General features: G+C 40.3%; 1 protein-coding gene across 4 annotated transcripts in view; it reads right to left on the reverse strand.

Moving 5' to 3' along the window:
- The window catches only part of WDR33 (WD repeat domain 33), a 112269-nt gene that overhangs the window by 64935 nt on the left and 31313 nt on the right, over positions 1–16021 (reverse strand). For all 4 annotated transcript variants that reach the window (XM_039253225.1, XM_039253224.1, XM_039253226.1 and 1 more), the window contains exons 2-4: positions 3309–3534; positions 934–1002; positions 240–344 (exon numbers count right to left, since the gene is read on the reverse strand). In XM_039253225.1, the coding sequence (XP_039109156.1) occupies positions 240–344; positions 934–1002; positions 3309–3512 (378 nt within the window). In that variant the 5' untranslated portion in view covers positions 3513–3534. The remainder of the gene's footprint in view (positions 1–239; positions 345–933; positions 1003–3308; positions 3535–16021) is intronic.

Below are 16021 nucleotides of genomic sequence, written 5' to 3' on the forward strand. Positions count from 1 at the left end.
AAAGCCTGCTCAGAGAATTCTATGCAAAATGTAACATGAAGAACAATCCAAAAGCAGTATCTTACTAAATGTGGATATAGTGGGTAAGTGACTAGGTATTTCAAAAGATTTATTAGCAATGCACCAATATTTATCCCAGATATACATTTAAAATAATTTAATTTTCTTTGTCCTGTTAAGTGTATGTACAGATTAACTCAGGATCAACTTTTCCAAAAAACATCCAAAAGAATACTTACCCTAACAACAAATACTGGACACTTCACTTTATTTGTTGATGTTCGAACAAATTTTGTTGTTACTGCATTCATAGGATTATTCAACATCCCTATAGGTGGGACCAGCTACAAAAAGAGAAAATTTGGTTTTAAAGAGCTTCTGTTTATGCACATAGCATAAATCAGGGACAGAGCAAGGCAATTATTTCAACATTTAAGGACAAATTCAGGACTGTCCAGGACTTCCAAAAAACTATTATAGATTATAATCAGTCTTATTAATTAAATTTTTTAAAAAACCTGAGACACAGGACAGTTAAATGCCCATTACTAAACAAACAACAAAATCAAGTACCCGATTTCACCGATTACTTCTCAAGATCAACATAATAAAAACACATTTCACAGTAAATCAAATTTTAAATTAACTTTTGTATTCCACAGACTTCGAGGTAGTGTGGTCTTTTGTTAGACATGGCTTTAAGCTCCATGTCTTAAAAGTTCACCCACTATTACAGTAAAAGAAGAATTTTAACTGAGATTAAAAAAACCATGGAGTACATACATATTATATTATCTCTTTAGGAATCTTTCATTTCAATTGTAAATCCGTAAAAAGAAAACCCCATGTTGCATTTGAGGTCACACAGTTTTAGGTTCAAATGTCCAAACAAAGAGGCTTTATTAAACTAGTATGACACATCTTAATACTCACATCATTATAATAACCTGCATCAGGCTGAATTGCCCGCATATCTCTCTGGTCTCTTTGCCATATTCTATTCTGTGTAAAATAAACAAATTAATTAATTAACATTCGATCCACTATACTCCGCTTCAAACTAAATATTAACAGAATGTAAGCTGCTATCAAATGGGGAGAAAATAGGTTCTAAAACAAAGGTAAAGGTATCTTAAAGAGATCTTATCCTAGGGCACCTGGGTGGTTCAGTGGGTAAAGCACCAGAATCTTGACTTCAGCTCAGGTCATGACCTCACTGCTCATGAGATCAAGCCCAACATTGGATTCTGCACTGACAACACAGAGCCTGCTCAGGATTCTCTGTCTCCCTCTCTCTCTGCCCTTCTGGCACTCATGCGCACATAGCACTCCTCCCTCTCAAAATAAATCAACAAGAAAAATATTTTTTTCACGTTTATTTATTTTTATGAGACAGAAAGAGCATGAATGGGGAAGGGGCAGAGAGAGGGGGAGAGAGAAAATCCCAAGCAGACCCCAAAATGCCAGTGCAGAGGCCTATGTGGGGCTCAAACCCACATTTTGTGAAATCATGACCTGAGTCAAAACCAAGAATTGGGCTCTTAACCAACTGTACCACTCATATGCCAGGGGGGAAAATTTTTTTTTTTTTTTTTAATTAGGGGCACATGGGTGGCTCAGTCGGTTAAGTGTCTGACTTTGGTCATGACCTCGCAGTTCGTGAGTTCATGCCCTGAATCAGGCTCTGTGCTGACAGCTCAGAGCCTGGAACCTGCTTCATATTCTGTGTCTCCCTCTCTCCCTGCCCCTTGCCCACTCGTACCCAGTCTATGTCTCTCTCTCTCTCAAAAATAAACATTTAAAAAAATCAAAAATTAAAAAACGAAAGAAAGAACTCTTACCCTACTTACATTGCTTAGAATCTCCCTGCTCTCTTTACTCACCTCATCCCCAACCAATCATCCAAGGTACTGCTGACCCCAACACATTCTCACTGACCATACGTTAATTAAAAGAAAAAGAATACGGGATAGGCAGATGCCTCCAATTTCTTCAAAATCCTCAGCCCAAAACAATTTCTGGTATCCTGCCCTTGGTGTCCTTAGTCCTCTCAGGCTCTTCCAGGCTAGTTTTGCAACTGAATTATCTGGAAAAACCTAAATCTGTCTTCACCTCTAAATGAATCTTTTTTTTTCCTCATGTCTGCAATATACTAATTATACCCAATATGCAGACAGCTATTTAACAGGTCTCAGGTAAGAAAAAGCAAACATTTTCTTCATTGGAGGACAGAGAACAACAAAACCTGATGCAAGTAATAGAGTTAGTAATCAAAAGTGAATCACAAGGCTAATTCCTTGGTGACGACAAGTAATAACTCAAAAGGGAGAAATATCAAGCAGAGATGTATATAGACCCCTACTCTGCCTTTAGCTGCCATCGCAGTGTTGCTTCACCCTGTTAAGTGCTACCCACCACCAGGGCCTGGGAGAGTCCGTGCCCCTGGCGCCAGTGGCTCAGACACGCAAAACTGCTCTTCTGAATGGGTGCTCTCACAGAAATATTCTTACAGGGGCAGTCTCAACATCTCATATGCATTGTGGGTTGAACAAGCATTTTAGGGGCGCATGGGTGGCTCAGTTGGTTAAGCATCTGACTTCAGCTCAGGTCATGATCTAGCTCATGGGTTCGAGCCCTGCGTCAGCTCTGTGCTGACAGCTCAGAGTCTGGAGCCTGCTTCAGATTCTGTGTCTCCCTCTCACTCTGACCCTCCCCTGCTCACGATGCCTCTCTCTGTCTCTCAAAAATAAATAAAAACATTTTTTTAAAATTTTAAATAAAAAACCAAGCATTTTAAGGCTGGCCTAGGGATTAAAGTACCATTTTCTGAAATCTGATGCGAATTTTTAAAACAAAGCCTATTTCTAAATTAGAGTTTAAATGTTGTAGTTTTTGAGAAGATGGTTCATACATGTCAAGAATAAAGAAGTACTAGTGACTGACAGGACTCTGGAATTCCACTTCACCCCACTGATTCAAGAAACACAAGTATACTTATCACCCTGTATTTTTAAAACTTTCTTGGGGCACCTGGGTGGCTTAGTCGGTTAAGCGTCCGACTTTCGCTTAGGTCATGATCTCGTGGTTCGTGGGTTCGAGCCCCGTGTCATGATCTGTGCTGACTGCCAGCTCAGAGCCTGGAGCCTGTTTCAGTCTGTGACTCCCTCTCTCTCTGACCCTCCCCTGCTCACGCTGTCTCTCTCTCTCTCTCTCCTAGAAATAAATAAAACAATAAAAAAAAAAAACCAACTTTCTTTTGTTGAAAACGTCAAAGTTCGGTCATCAGAAACACAATTTACTGGACTTACCTCCAAATACTTAATTACAGATGGATTATAGTCTATGGTTTTTCGGTTTACTGCTTTTCTCATCCGTTTCCCATCAAAAGTAAGTTGCTGCATTGCTTGCTGCTGTGCAAAGTCAGGCCGCTTATAAAAGAGTTGTCGAGGTGCTTGGTGTTGAAACCTTGGCATATGGAAAAAGCGAGGAGGAGAGCCAATTTCTGTAGCCATGGCGATGTTTTCGTTCTAGACACTAGGGTAGGGAGAAAGTACTTTCACTACAATATCGGCACAAAACACTGCTTGAAAATATTTTTAAGTGGAATATTTTTTACACTTCTGTTCCTTTTTCAAGTAAGTATCATTTCCAGCTTTTAGTCAACCTATTTATAAAATGAACTACTAAATTTAACGGCAGAAACCAGTTATATATTTTAAAAAGGCCAATTCACAGATTAAGTGCTAATAAGCATTTATTGTAAAATTCAGGCTGATGGAAGGAAAAACCACAGTTTATAACAACGTGGGGCAAGTGTGCTATGTACTGTACATGTGTGAGATGGGGATAGTGTAGAATCACTGAGAACCCTTCACATTTTTAAAATGAAGTTTTCAAGAGGCGCCTGCGTGGCTCAGTCAGTTCAGAGTCTGACTTCAGCTAAGGTCATGATCTCAGTTTGTGGGTTCAAGACCCATGTCGAGCTCTCTGCTGCCAACACAGAGCCAGCTTCAGATTCTCTGTCCTCCTCCCTCTCAGCCCTACCCTTCTCACACACTCACTCTCTCAAAAATATAATAATGTTTTAATGTTTATTTATTTATTTATTTATTTAATGTTTATTTTTGAGAGAGAGAGAGAGAGAGACAGAGTGCACACAGAGAAGGGGCAGAGAGAGGAGACACAGAATCCAAAGCAGGCTCCAAGCTCTGAGCTGTCAGCACAGAGCCCAACACAGGGCTTGAACTCATGAGCCGTGAGACCATCACCTGAGCTAAAGTCAGATGCTTAACTGAGCCACCCAGGCACCTCCCCAAAATAAACATTTTTTAAAAAATAAATAAAAATAAAATGAAGTTTTCATTAGATGTTTGATAGTAAAAAAAAAAAAAAAAACCATTTTAAACATATCATAAGACCCCATTTCACTTATGCAAGAGTAACAAACAAATTTTTTAATCTGGGGTGGGGGAGGGCACCTGGATGGCTCAGTTAGTTGAGTGGCTAACTCTTGATTTTGGCTCAGGTCATGAACTTGATGTTCGTGAGATCGAGCCCCGCATTAGGCTCTGTGAGCCTGCCTGGGATTCTCTCTCCCTCTCTCTGCCCCTCCCCCACCTGTGGGCTCTTACTCTTTCTCTAATATTTAAAAAATTTTTAAAAATTTATCTTTTTTGTCCTTTCAAATTTCCTAGGAATCATGTAAAAAGAGGAATAAACTATCTTATTTCAAATGAACACTAACAGTACGTATATCTAATTTCAGGATCAAAACAGCTACCACAAAAATGTATGTATTTCTCAGTTATGTATTTATAAAAGCAACACTAACATCTGAACAGAAGAAATATTAAGAGCTTACAGTTTTTCAACTTTAGGGTTCTCCAATTAAATTCATATTCCAAAAATATAAATATTCATAATACAAAAACACATTTTTAAATTTATTTTAAAATTAGGGGTGCCTGGGTGGCTCAGTTGGTTGACCAACTAACTCTTGATTTCAACTCAGGTCATGACCCCAGGTTCATCAGATCGAGCCCTGTCTTGGGGCTCTGTGCTGAGCACAGAGACTGCTTAGGATTCTCTCTCTTGCTCCCTCTGCCCTCTCCCCTTCTCGTGCTCTCTCTAAAAAATAAATTTTTTTCATCTCAAAAAAATAAATAAAAATAGAATGAACATTTTTAGGGGTGTCTGGATGGCTCAGTCAGTAGAGCCTGTAACTCTTGATCATGAGTTCAAGCTCCAATTGGGCAAGGAAACTACTTAAAATAATTTTTTCAAAATGAATGAATGAATGAATAAATAAATAAATAAATAAATAAATAAACAACATTTTTAGGGGCAAACTTCAAGGAACTATATACAACCAAATGGAAAAAGTGAAAATGAGAGCTTTACCCTTCATAAAAGTAATTAATGTGAATTCTACTTACTATATTATTCACTTAAGCTACATTAACAGAACACAATTTATACTACTGTCAGATTTGTCCCCAAAGCATTTTTTAAATTTTTTAAATGTTTTTATTTATTTTTGAGAGAGAGATAAGAGACAGCATGAGCAGGGGAGGGTCAGAGAGCGGGAGACACAGAATCCGAAGACAGGCTCCAGGCTCTGAGCTAGCTGTCAGCACAGAGCTCGATGTGGGGCTCAAACCCACTAGCCGGTGAGATCATGACCTGAGCCAAAGTCGGATGCTTAACTGGCTGAGCCACCCAGGCACCCCTGTCCCCAAAGCATTTTCACCTATCTAGGGTAGAGTGTGAGGGAAGGTGGGACAAGGAAGAGAAAATGAGGTACCGAGAGGACAAGTAATTTGGGTGTGGTTATTAAATACTACATACTAACAAAAGAACCAAATAGCAAGAGAAAAAAAATCCACATGAAACAATGAACTCATCATGTCTTTATCATACACACAAGCCTTCAATGTGTCAAGCAATCAGCAAAATTTCATCAAGTGCCTACTTATACCATGCAACAGGGACAACATATCATTCCGATTCACTGAGTATCACGTCTAAGTTCATAGAAGAGACTTCAGACCTTGTGGTAGTTGGACCCATCTCTACTTTTGGCAAATACAAAGACTCCTGAGTTCACAAAAGTTTGCAGCATATTCTTAGCCTTCAAGCTTTCAACTAATACTCTCTCAAAATAAGCAAACCACTCAACTTCCCTGCATATGTTTTCTCAACCTGGACAAGGATGTTAATGTAGAAAACTTCCAAGAATTCTTTTTGCACAAAGATATTATGTTAAATGAAATATACCACTCCATTAGCCAACACAGTGTGTAGTCTGTTGAACACACTGGAATACCCAGACTCAGCTCTCCACTGTGAGCACAAGTCTATACCAGCAGTATAATTACGGTTCTTGTCCCAACTGACACAAAGTAACATGTTTTATAAACTTCATCACGTGGTATTACCAAACTTATAACCAAAGATAAAAAAGTGGATAGAAAAAAAAAAACTTAAGTGCTTTTCTTCAAGAAAACTCATTACAAATTTCTTTATATATATATATATATGAAACATTTATATATATATATATGTTTTTTAATGTTTGTTTATTTTTGAGAGCGAGAGGCAGCATGAGTAGGGGAGGAGCAGAGAGAGAGGGTAACACAGAATCTGAAGCAGGCTCCAGGCTCTGAGCTGTTAGCACAGAGCCCAATGCAGGGCTCAAACCCACGAACCATGCATGACATCATGAACTGAGCCTGAGCCGAGGTCGGATGTTTAACCAACTGAGCCACCCAGGCGTTCATACAAATTTCACCTTGTAGAACTGTGCTAAAGAACTCGTTATATTGAACCTAAACCTCTAATTAAAGTAACAACTGTACATGAAAGCTAAAAAAGCCTCAAAAACTATGAAATGAATAGCACCATGAAGAGAAAGAACAGGAAGTATTCATTAGTAAGAGTAAGGCGTAAGTTGGAAATTATATAGAAAAATTAATATAGGATAATAAGCAGGCACTTCCAAATGCACGGAGGCAGTTCCTAGCCGTGAATATACACATATTTAGAAACTGCTGAAACAGCTGAAAAACCCCCATGGCAAAGAGACGCATAATGAGAAACTCAATTCATTTCAAGAATTTATCAGTGAGCACTAACTACCTGACGGGCACAAGACACACACACACACACACACACACACACACACACACACACAGCTCTCAAGAGACTCAAAAGAAAGCAATGTGAGAATCTACAACAGGCATGTAACAGGAGGCTTACAGCACAAGCCAGCTCTAAGAAGTTTAAATTTGGGGGGGACAGAGGTAGGTGGGAGGAAAACACACTATGGAAGGAAACTAAGTAGAAGGAAACTAAGCAAGTAATGCCCTCTCTCATTCACTCAGCACACCAGGACCACCATAATCTTTTCCTCAATCAAACATAATCCAAAATAATCATCCACAACCAAACATCTGACTCCATTAGAAGAATTTTCACCATCAGAGCTGATCTCCAACTAAACAGGGAAAAGATATATTTTTTTACAGGAAAATAAACTTGCTAAAATTTAACTAATTCCACAAATTCAATCCAAAATGGATTTACTGGGGTGGCCGGGGGGTTCAGTTGGCTAACCGTCCCACTTCCGCTCAGGTCATGATCTCACGGTTCATGAGTTTGAGCCCCACATCAGACTCTGTGCTGACAGCTAGGAGCCTGGAGCCTGATTCAGCCTCCCTCTCTCTCTGCTTCTCCCCTGCTTCGGGTCAGGTCATGATCTCATGGTTTATGGGATACAGGCCCATGTCAGGCTCTGTGCTGACAGGGCAAAGCCTGCTTGGGATTCTCTCCATCTCTCTCTCTCTGCCCCTCCATCCATCTCTCAAAAATAAATGGACATTTAAAAAAATTTTTTAATGGATTTACTAAAGAGTTCACACAGTTGAATAAAAATATTTTTAGGGGCACCTGGGTGGTTCAGTCAGTTAAGTGTCCAACTTCAGCTGAGGTCATGATCTTCTGGTTCGTGGGTTCGAGCCCTGCATCAGGCTCGGTGCTAAATGCTTGCTCAGAGCCTAGAGCCTGCTTCAGATTCTGTTGTCTCCTTCTCTCTCTCTCTCTCCTCCTCCACTTGAGCTCTGTCTCACTGTCTCCCAAAAAAAAAAAAAAAATTAAATTCAATAAATAAATAAAAATATTTTTAAACTATGTATTCCAAAGGGTAAAACTAAGGTTCTGAGTCCAAAAAAGAACACTTGGGACGCCTGGCTGGCTCAGTCAGTAGCACATGAGACTAAAGATGTTGGAGTCATGAGTTCAAGCACTACGTTGGGCGTAGAGTTTACTTAAAAAAAAAAAAAAAAAAGACAAAGCTCTATGACCTGAATCATCATGAACTGGCCTAAAGTAGTACTTTTTTCTTTAAATCAGAAGTCACATCCTACTGGTGGTTCCTGAAATCAATGTGGCTGACAACCAATAAAAAAACAGAGCACATTAGACTGAACTGCACATTTTACAGGAAAGAAGTGCTTTTGTGAAACTTCTGTTTCAGTTGCACATGTGTATACTGAGTCACGATGTTAAAAAAGCATCTTCCTCTGGGTTTCCTATCTATCTTCCTCTTTTGATCACTCAATTTCTCCTACCACAGTGTATCCATAGCCAAAGAAGTTCATGTATAGCAACTGCTCTATGCAGGTACTTACTGTGCCCGACTAGCTACTGTAGTTGGGCACAGTTCCTATGGCAGCAGAATTTGGCCCAATTATCAAATCAAATAATTCTTAACGATGTCAAACACTAACCATAGTTTCTGATCAGCACAAAAAAGCTTGTTTCCCCAAACTGAGATGAAATAATTCTAATCAAGAGAAAATTCCTGATGCTAGCTAGGATACCAAGTACAATCACTATAGAACTTTTGAAAATAATAAAAGGTTTCAAGATATGCATGTGATTAACAGAAACCTGGACTCCAGTGTCAGAACCTCCGTCTAGAAACCTCTATTTTAAGATTATCAATCTCCAGGGGCACCTGGGTGCTCAGTTGGTTAAGCGTTAACTCTTGATTTCAACTCGGGACATAATCTCAGTTTCGGGATTTTGAGCCCTATGTCAGTCTCTGTGCTGATCATGTGGAGCCTGCTTAGAATTGTTCTGTGTCCCTACCCCACTTGTGCTCACTCTCTCTCAAAATAAATAAATAGGGGCACCTGGGTGGCTCAGTTGGTGGAGTGTCTGACTTCGGCTCAGGTCATGATATCACAGTTCGTGGGTTCGAGTCCCGCGTCAGGCTCTGTGCTGACAAGATAGCTCAGAGCCTGGAGCCTATTTTGGATTCTGTCTCTCTCTCTCTGACCCTCCCCCACCCCCACACTGTCTCTCTCTCTCTCCCTCTCTCTCTCTCTCAGAAGTAAATAAAACATTTAAATAAATAAATAAACTTTAAAAAAATTTTAAGACTACTAATATCCAAACCAGTAAATATGTCCTGAGATGAAGAATCTACCCTGACTCTGCCCCAGAACTTTGAGGGGACCTACATGAGTGGTAACCAAGGCCAGTAACAAAAGCATCATCATGGTGTCTTTTTCTTCACTGCCCAATCTTTCATAAATCTGAATCCTCAACAAATCAGGAGAAATTATATGGAGACCATTCAGTTTTTTAAAGAATAAACAGGAAGGTAGCTGTTTAAATAAGTAGTTTTTTAAAGTTCACATGATTCCGTATCTTGACTGTGGTAGTAGATACACAAATCTATCCAAAACGTTACTTCTAACAGTACACTGTCATTTATGTGACATTCTTGAAATAACAAAATGACAAAAATGGAGAACAGGAGTTAGGGCACAGAAGAGTGTGATTATAAAATGGGAACTATTGTACTGATGCACTGTTAAGGATCTTGACTATTGTGGTAAATACACAAATGTATACATATAATAAAATTACAGAGAATTACTCACACAAGTACCAGTGAGACTCAAGAAATCCGTATAAAATCTGTAGATTAAAATCAATGTCAATACTCATCTTGTGATATTATGCTCTCATTTCCAAGCTGTAACCACTGGGTGAAACCAGGTAAGGTACACGGGACCATTCGGTATTATTTCTTCCAAATGCTCTGAATACATAATCATCTCAATAAAAATCAATTGTAAAAGTTAACATGAGGGGCGGCTGGGTGGCTCAATCCACTAAACTGTCTGACTTCGGCTCGGGTCATGATCTTGCCGTTCGTGGGTTTGAGACCCGCATCAGGATCTGTGCTGTCAGTTTAGAGCCTGCTTTGGATTCTCTGTCTCCCAACTCTCTCTCTACCCCTCCCCCATTCATTATTTTTTTGCTTTATTATTTATATCTGAGAGAGAGAGAGAGACAGCGTGAGCAGGGGAGGGTCAGAGAGGGAGACAAAGAACCTGAAATAGGCTCCAGGCTCTGAGCTAGCTGTCAGCACAGAGCCCGACGCGGGGCTCGAAACCATGAACCGTGAGATCATGACCTGAGCCAAAGTCAGACGCTTAACTGACGGAGCCACCCAGGCACCCCAACTGTTTTTGTTGTTAAAATGTTCTTTTATTTCTTTATTTTTAAGAGAAAGAGACAGAGACAGATAACATTAATGGGGGAGGGGCAGGGCGCTTGGGTGGCTCCGTCGGTTAAGCATCCAACTTCGGCTCAGGTCATGATCTCGTGGTTTGTGACTTCAAGCCCCGCGTCGGGCTCTGTGCTGACAGCTAGCTCAGAGCCTAGAGCCTGCTTCAGATTCTGTGTCTCCCTCTCTATCTGACCCTCCCCTGCTCACACACACACTCTCTCTCTCTCTCAGAAATAAATGAATAAACATTAAAAAAAATTTTTTTAAAGTTAAAAAGAGCAATTCACTAGTTGGTAAAAACAAACCACCCATACTGAAAATACACATACAGGTCAATTTAAAAGACAAGCATTTGGGGGGCGCCTGGGTGGCTTAGTCGGTTAAGCGTCCGACTTTCGCTTAGGTCATGATCTCGCGGTTCGTGGGTTCGAGCCCCACGTAAGGCTCTGTGCTGACTGCCAGCTCAGAGCCTGGAGCCTGTTTCAGTCTGTGACTCCCTCTCTCTCTGACCCTCCCCTGCTCATGCTCTCTCTCTCCTAGAAATAAATAAAATAAATAAATAAAATAAAATAAAATAAAATAAAATAAAATAAAATAAAATAAAATAAAATAGACAATAATTTGGGGCACCTGGGTGGCTCAGTAGGTTGAGCATCTGACTTGATTTCAGCTCAGGTCACAATCCCAAAGTCGTGGACAGAGTTCTGCATCAAGCTCAGTGCTGAGTGTGGGGCCTGCTTAAGATATTCTCTCTGCGTGTGTGTCTCTCTCTCAGGAGCACCTGGGTGGCTCAGTTAAGTGTCCGACTTCAGCTCAGGTCAAGGTGTCACACATCAGGAGTTTCAAGCCCCAAATCAGGCTCTGCACTGACAGTAACAAGGTGCTTTGGAGTCTCTCTGCCCCTTCCTCACTTGCGCTTTTTCTCAAAATGAACTTAAAAAACATTTTTTTAATTAAAAAAATAAAGACTCTATCTCTCCCTCTCTCCCCCCACTCCCCTGCTTACTCTTGAGAGAAGAGAAGAGAAGAGAAGAGAAGAGAAGAGAAGAGAAGAGAAGAGAAGAGAAGAGCATTTTATGACTGTTACCATAAATTTGTTGATCAGTAAACTGGACATTAAAAAGCAATTTTTTTAATGTTTATTTTTGAGAAAGAAAGAATGAATGAGCAGGGAAGGAGCAGAGAGAGGGAGCCAAAGGACCCAAAGCCAGCCCTGTGCTGACAGCAGTAAGCTGGGGGTTGAACTCCCAAACCATGAGATCATGACCTGAGCCCAAGTCAAACATTCAACCAACCGTGCCCCTAAAAATCAATTTTAATTAACGCTCAGTGTAGAAGTTTTCCAACTTTCACAGCTTTCAGCCACAGATTCAACTGTAGAACTCTTGACACCTGGGGTAAGGACCTTCACTGCACACTTAGCTTGGAGGGTACTAAAACATTTTAATGGATGATGTACATGGCCAATTTCATGCACATTACTTGATAGTATACTTGGGCTTTTAGACTGTTCTCTGGCCATTTTCAAAGCTTTTACATATAATCCACACATGAACATAATTCTGGCTGTCGACATAATTAGAAAATAACAATTCAGGGGCGCCTGGGTGGCTCAGTCGGTTGGGCGTCCAACTCGGCTCAGGTCATGATCTCACAGTTCATGGGTTCGAGTCCCATGTCAGTCTCTGTGCTGGTGGCTGGCTCAGAGCCTGGAGCCTGCTTCAGATTCTGTATCTCCTTCTCTCTCTGGCCCTCCCCTGGTCACGCTGTCTCTCTCTCTCTCTCTCTCTCAGAAATAAATAGAAATATTTTTTTTTTATTTCAAAAAGAAAATAACAGTTCAATATTCCACAAGTGTGATTCTGGGGTAAAGAAACCTGTACCATCAATTGTTTCAATGTTGTCTCCCTTTCTCTCTACCCCTCCCCTAATCGTGTTCTGTCTCTGTCTCTCTCAAAAATAAACATTAAAAATTTTATTTTAAAAAATCAGGGAAATTCATAATATTTAATAACGCATTTATTTTTTAATTATTTGGGGAAGGGAGGAGAGAGGGCAAGGGAGGGAGAGAGAGAAAGGGAGAGAGGGAGGGAGGGAGGGAGAGAGAAAGGGAGAAGGAGGGAGGGAATGAGGGGGAGGGGCAGAGAGAAGGAGAAAGAATCCCAAGCAGGCTCTCTGTTGACAGTGCAGAGCCTGATACAGAACTCGAACACACGAACTCCCTCCAAGATCATGACCTGAGCCAAAATCAAGAGTTGGACGCTCAACCACTGAGCTAGAGGTGCCCCTTCTTTTAAATTTATTTAATATTTTGTATATGGATGTATTTTTTAAAGCAGTATTCAGAATGGCTTCTTTCACCAAGCAATATGTATTTAAGGTCCCTCCCATGTCGTTTCCATGATTTGACAGCTCGTTTCTTCCTGGCACCATCATTCCACTGTCTGCATGTACCACTCTCTGAGGGATATCTTGGTTGCTTCTAAATGTTGGCAATTATGAATAAAGTTCCTATAAATGTTCATGTGCAGGTTTTTTATAGTCATATTTTCAGCTCATTTGGGTAAATACAAAGGAATGGGATTGTTGGAGCCTCTGTTAAGAGGATGCTTAGTTTAAGAAACTGACAAACTAGCCAAAGTGGCTGCATAGTTTTGCTTTCCCACCAGTAACGAATGAGAGTTCTTATTGCTCCACATCCTCACCAGCATTTAGTGTTTTGGACTTGAGACATTCTAATAAGTGTATAGTCATGTCTCGTTATAACTGGCAGTTCCCTGATGATGTATGATGTCAGGCATCTCTCCACGTGCTTATTTGACTCCTGTGTAATCTTCTTCTATCAACACCAATTTTGTTCAAATTGTCAAGCACTACAGATAACCCCAATGTTCCTGAATTGGTAAATGAATAAACAAAATGTGGTATATCTATAGAATTCAATAATGAAAAAGACATTATGGGGGGGAGGCGCTTGGGTGACTCACTTGGTTAAGCATCCAACTCTTGATTTCAGCTCAGATCATGATTTTCTTTGTTGAGGTTGTCTATTCAAATCTTTTATGATTTTTTTAATGTAAGCTCTTCAGCCAAAACCCCAAGATCCATCTCAAAACCCCAAGATCAAGAGTCACATGCTCCACTGACAGAGCCAGCCAGGCACTCCTTGCTCATTTTTGAATCAACTTGTTCATTTTCTCATTGTTAAGTTTTAAGAGTTTTTTGTATATTTTGAATAACAATCCTTAACAGACATATCTTCTGCAAATATTATCTCCCAGTCTGGCCTGTCTTCTCGTAGCCTTAATTAACTTATTTTAAAAATTACATGCACTGGGGCACCTGGGTGGCTCAATCAATTGAGCATCTGACTTTGGCTCAGGTCATGATCTCACAGTTCACGAGTTCGATCCCCGCTTCAGGCTCTGTACTGACAGCTCAGAGCCTAGAGCCTGCTTCGGATTCTGTGTCTCCCTCTGTTTCTCTCTGCTCCTCCCTAGCTCATTCTCTCTCTCTCTCTCTCTCTCTCAAAAATAAAGAAGCTTTAAAAAATTACATGCACTAAAATTCATTTTTTGGTGTACATTTCTGAGTTCTGTCAAATGCACAGAATCATCAGACATTCACAATCAAGATGCAGAACCCTCTGTTATCAACCTCTTATCACTACCCCTAGTCCCTGGAAACAACTGATCTGTTTCCCATTACTGTAATTTTCCTCTTTTGTAGAATGTCATATAAACAGAATCACACACTGTGTATGTAACCTTTTGAGTCTGGCTTCACTTCGCCTAACACTTTTTTGACATTCACCAATGCTGTAGTGAGTACCATAATTCCATTTTTTTTTTAATTTTATTTATTTACTGAGAAAGAGAAAGAAAGAGAGCAAGCAGAGGAGGGGCAGAAAGTGGGAGAGGGAATCCCAAACAGATTCTACACCATCAGTACAGTGCCCAACAAAGGACTCAATCCCACAAACCATGAGGTCAAGACCTGAACTGAAATCAAGAGTCAGATGCTTAACCAACTGAGTCATACAGGTCCTCCCCCACCAACAATTTTTTATTACTGAATTCTATGAATATACCACATTTTGTTTATCTATTCTCCAACTCAGGAGAATGCCTGCAGTGCTTGACAATTTGAACAAAATTGCTACTGTCATTCACATGTAGTTTTTGTGTGAACTGTTACGTCTTCATTTTTCTTGGTTAACTATCTAGGATTGAAACTACAATGGCGAAGGGCGCCTGGGTGGCTCAGTTGGTTTAGCATCTGACTTCAGCTCAGGTCATGATCTTATCATTTCATGAGTTCGAGCCCTGTTATCAGGCTCTCTCTGCTGTAAGAACAGAGACCACTTCATATCCTCTGTTCCCCTCTCTCTTTCTGCCCCTCCCTCACCTGTACTCTCTCTCAAAAACAAACATTAAAAATAAAAAGTAAAACAACAACAACAACAAAACTACGGGGTCATGGAAGTTTTTGTTTAACTTTATGGGAAGCTTCGAAAAGATTTCCCAAAGTAGCTGTACCATTTTACATTCCTACTACCAATGTATTAAAGTTCCGGTTGCTCTGCATCCTCACTAATACTTAACATTGTCAGCTAGGGAGAGAAGGATTGTTTATTTTGTTTCTTAGTCATCCTAACAAGTGTACAGTAGCATCGCAATGTGATTTTAATCTGCATTTCCCTAATGACTAATGACGCAGAAAATCTTATTAGGTCCTTGCTTGCCACCCATACATCTTGTCCAGCAAAGTTTTGGGTTCAAATCTTTTGCCCATTCTTTAATTGGGTTTTTTTCTTATTGTAGAGTTTTGAGAATTATTTCTGTACTCTACATACAAAGTCCTGGTCATATATGTGATCTGCAAAAATCTCTCAGTCTGCCACTTCTTTTCACTCTCTTCAGAGTATCTTTCAAAGAATGCGAGTGAGTTGTTCATGGTATTCTTACTATCATTTTAATGTCTAAAAGATCTGTAGTGATAGCTCCTCTTTCACTCCTGTTATTGCTAACTTGGGCTCCTCCCTGTCTGCTCTGCACTCCTTCTATTTGAACACTGTCATTCTTTCAAGTAAAAAAATGGGTTCTATAAAAAGTGAATATTAATATTACATAATTTCTGAGTGCCTGGGTGGCTCAGTTGGTTGGGCGTCCAACTTCGGCTCAGGTCATGATCTTGCGGTCCATGAGTTAGAATACCACATCGGGGGGCGCCTGGGTGGCTTAGTTGGTTAAGTGTCCGACTTTCGCTTAGGTCATGATCTCACGGTTCGTGGGTTCGAGCCCCACGTCGGGCTCTGTGCTGACTGCCAGCTCAGAGCCTGGAGCCTGTTTCAGTCTGTGACTCCCTCTCTCTCTGACCCTCTCCTGCTCATGCTGTCTCTCTCTCTCCTAAAAATAAATAAAACATTAAAAAAAA

This window comes from Hyaena hyaena, unplaced genomic scaffold (genome assembly GCF_003009895.1).
Source record: "Hyaena hyaena isolate Hyena2069 unplaced genomic scaffold, ASM300989v1 scaffold_441, whole genome shotgun sequence".
NCBI lineage: Eukaryota > Metazoa > Chordata > Mammalia > Carnivora > Hyaenidae > Hyaena > Hyaena hyaena.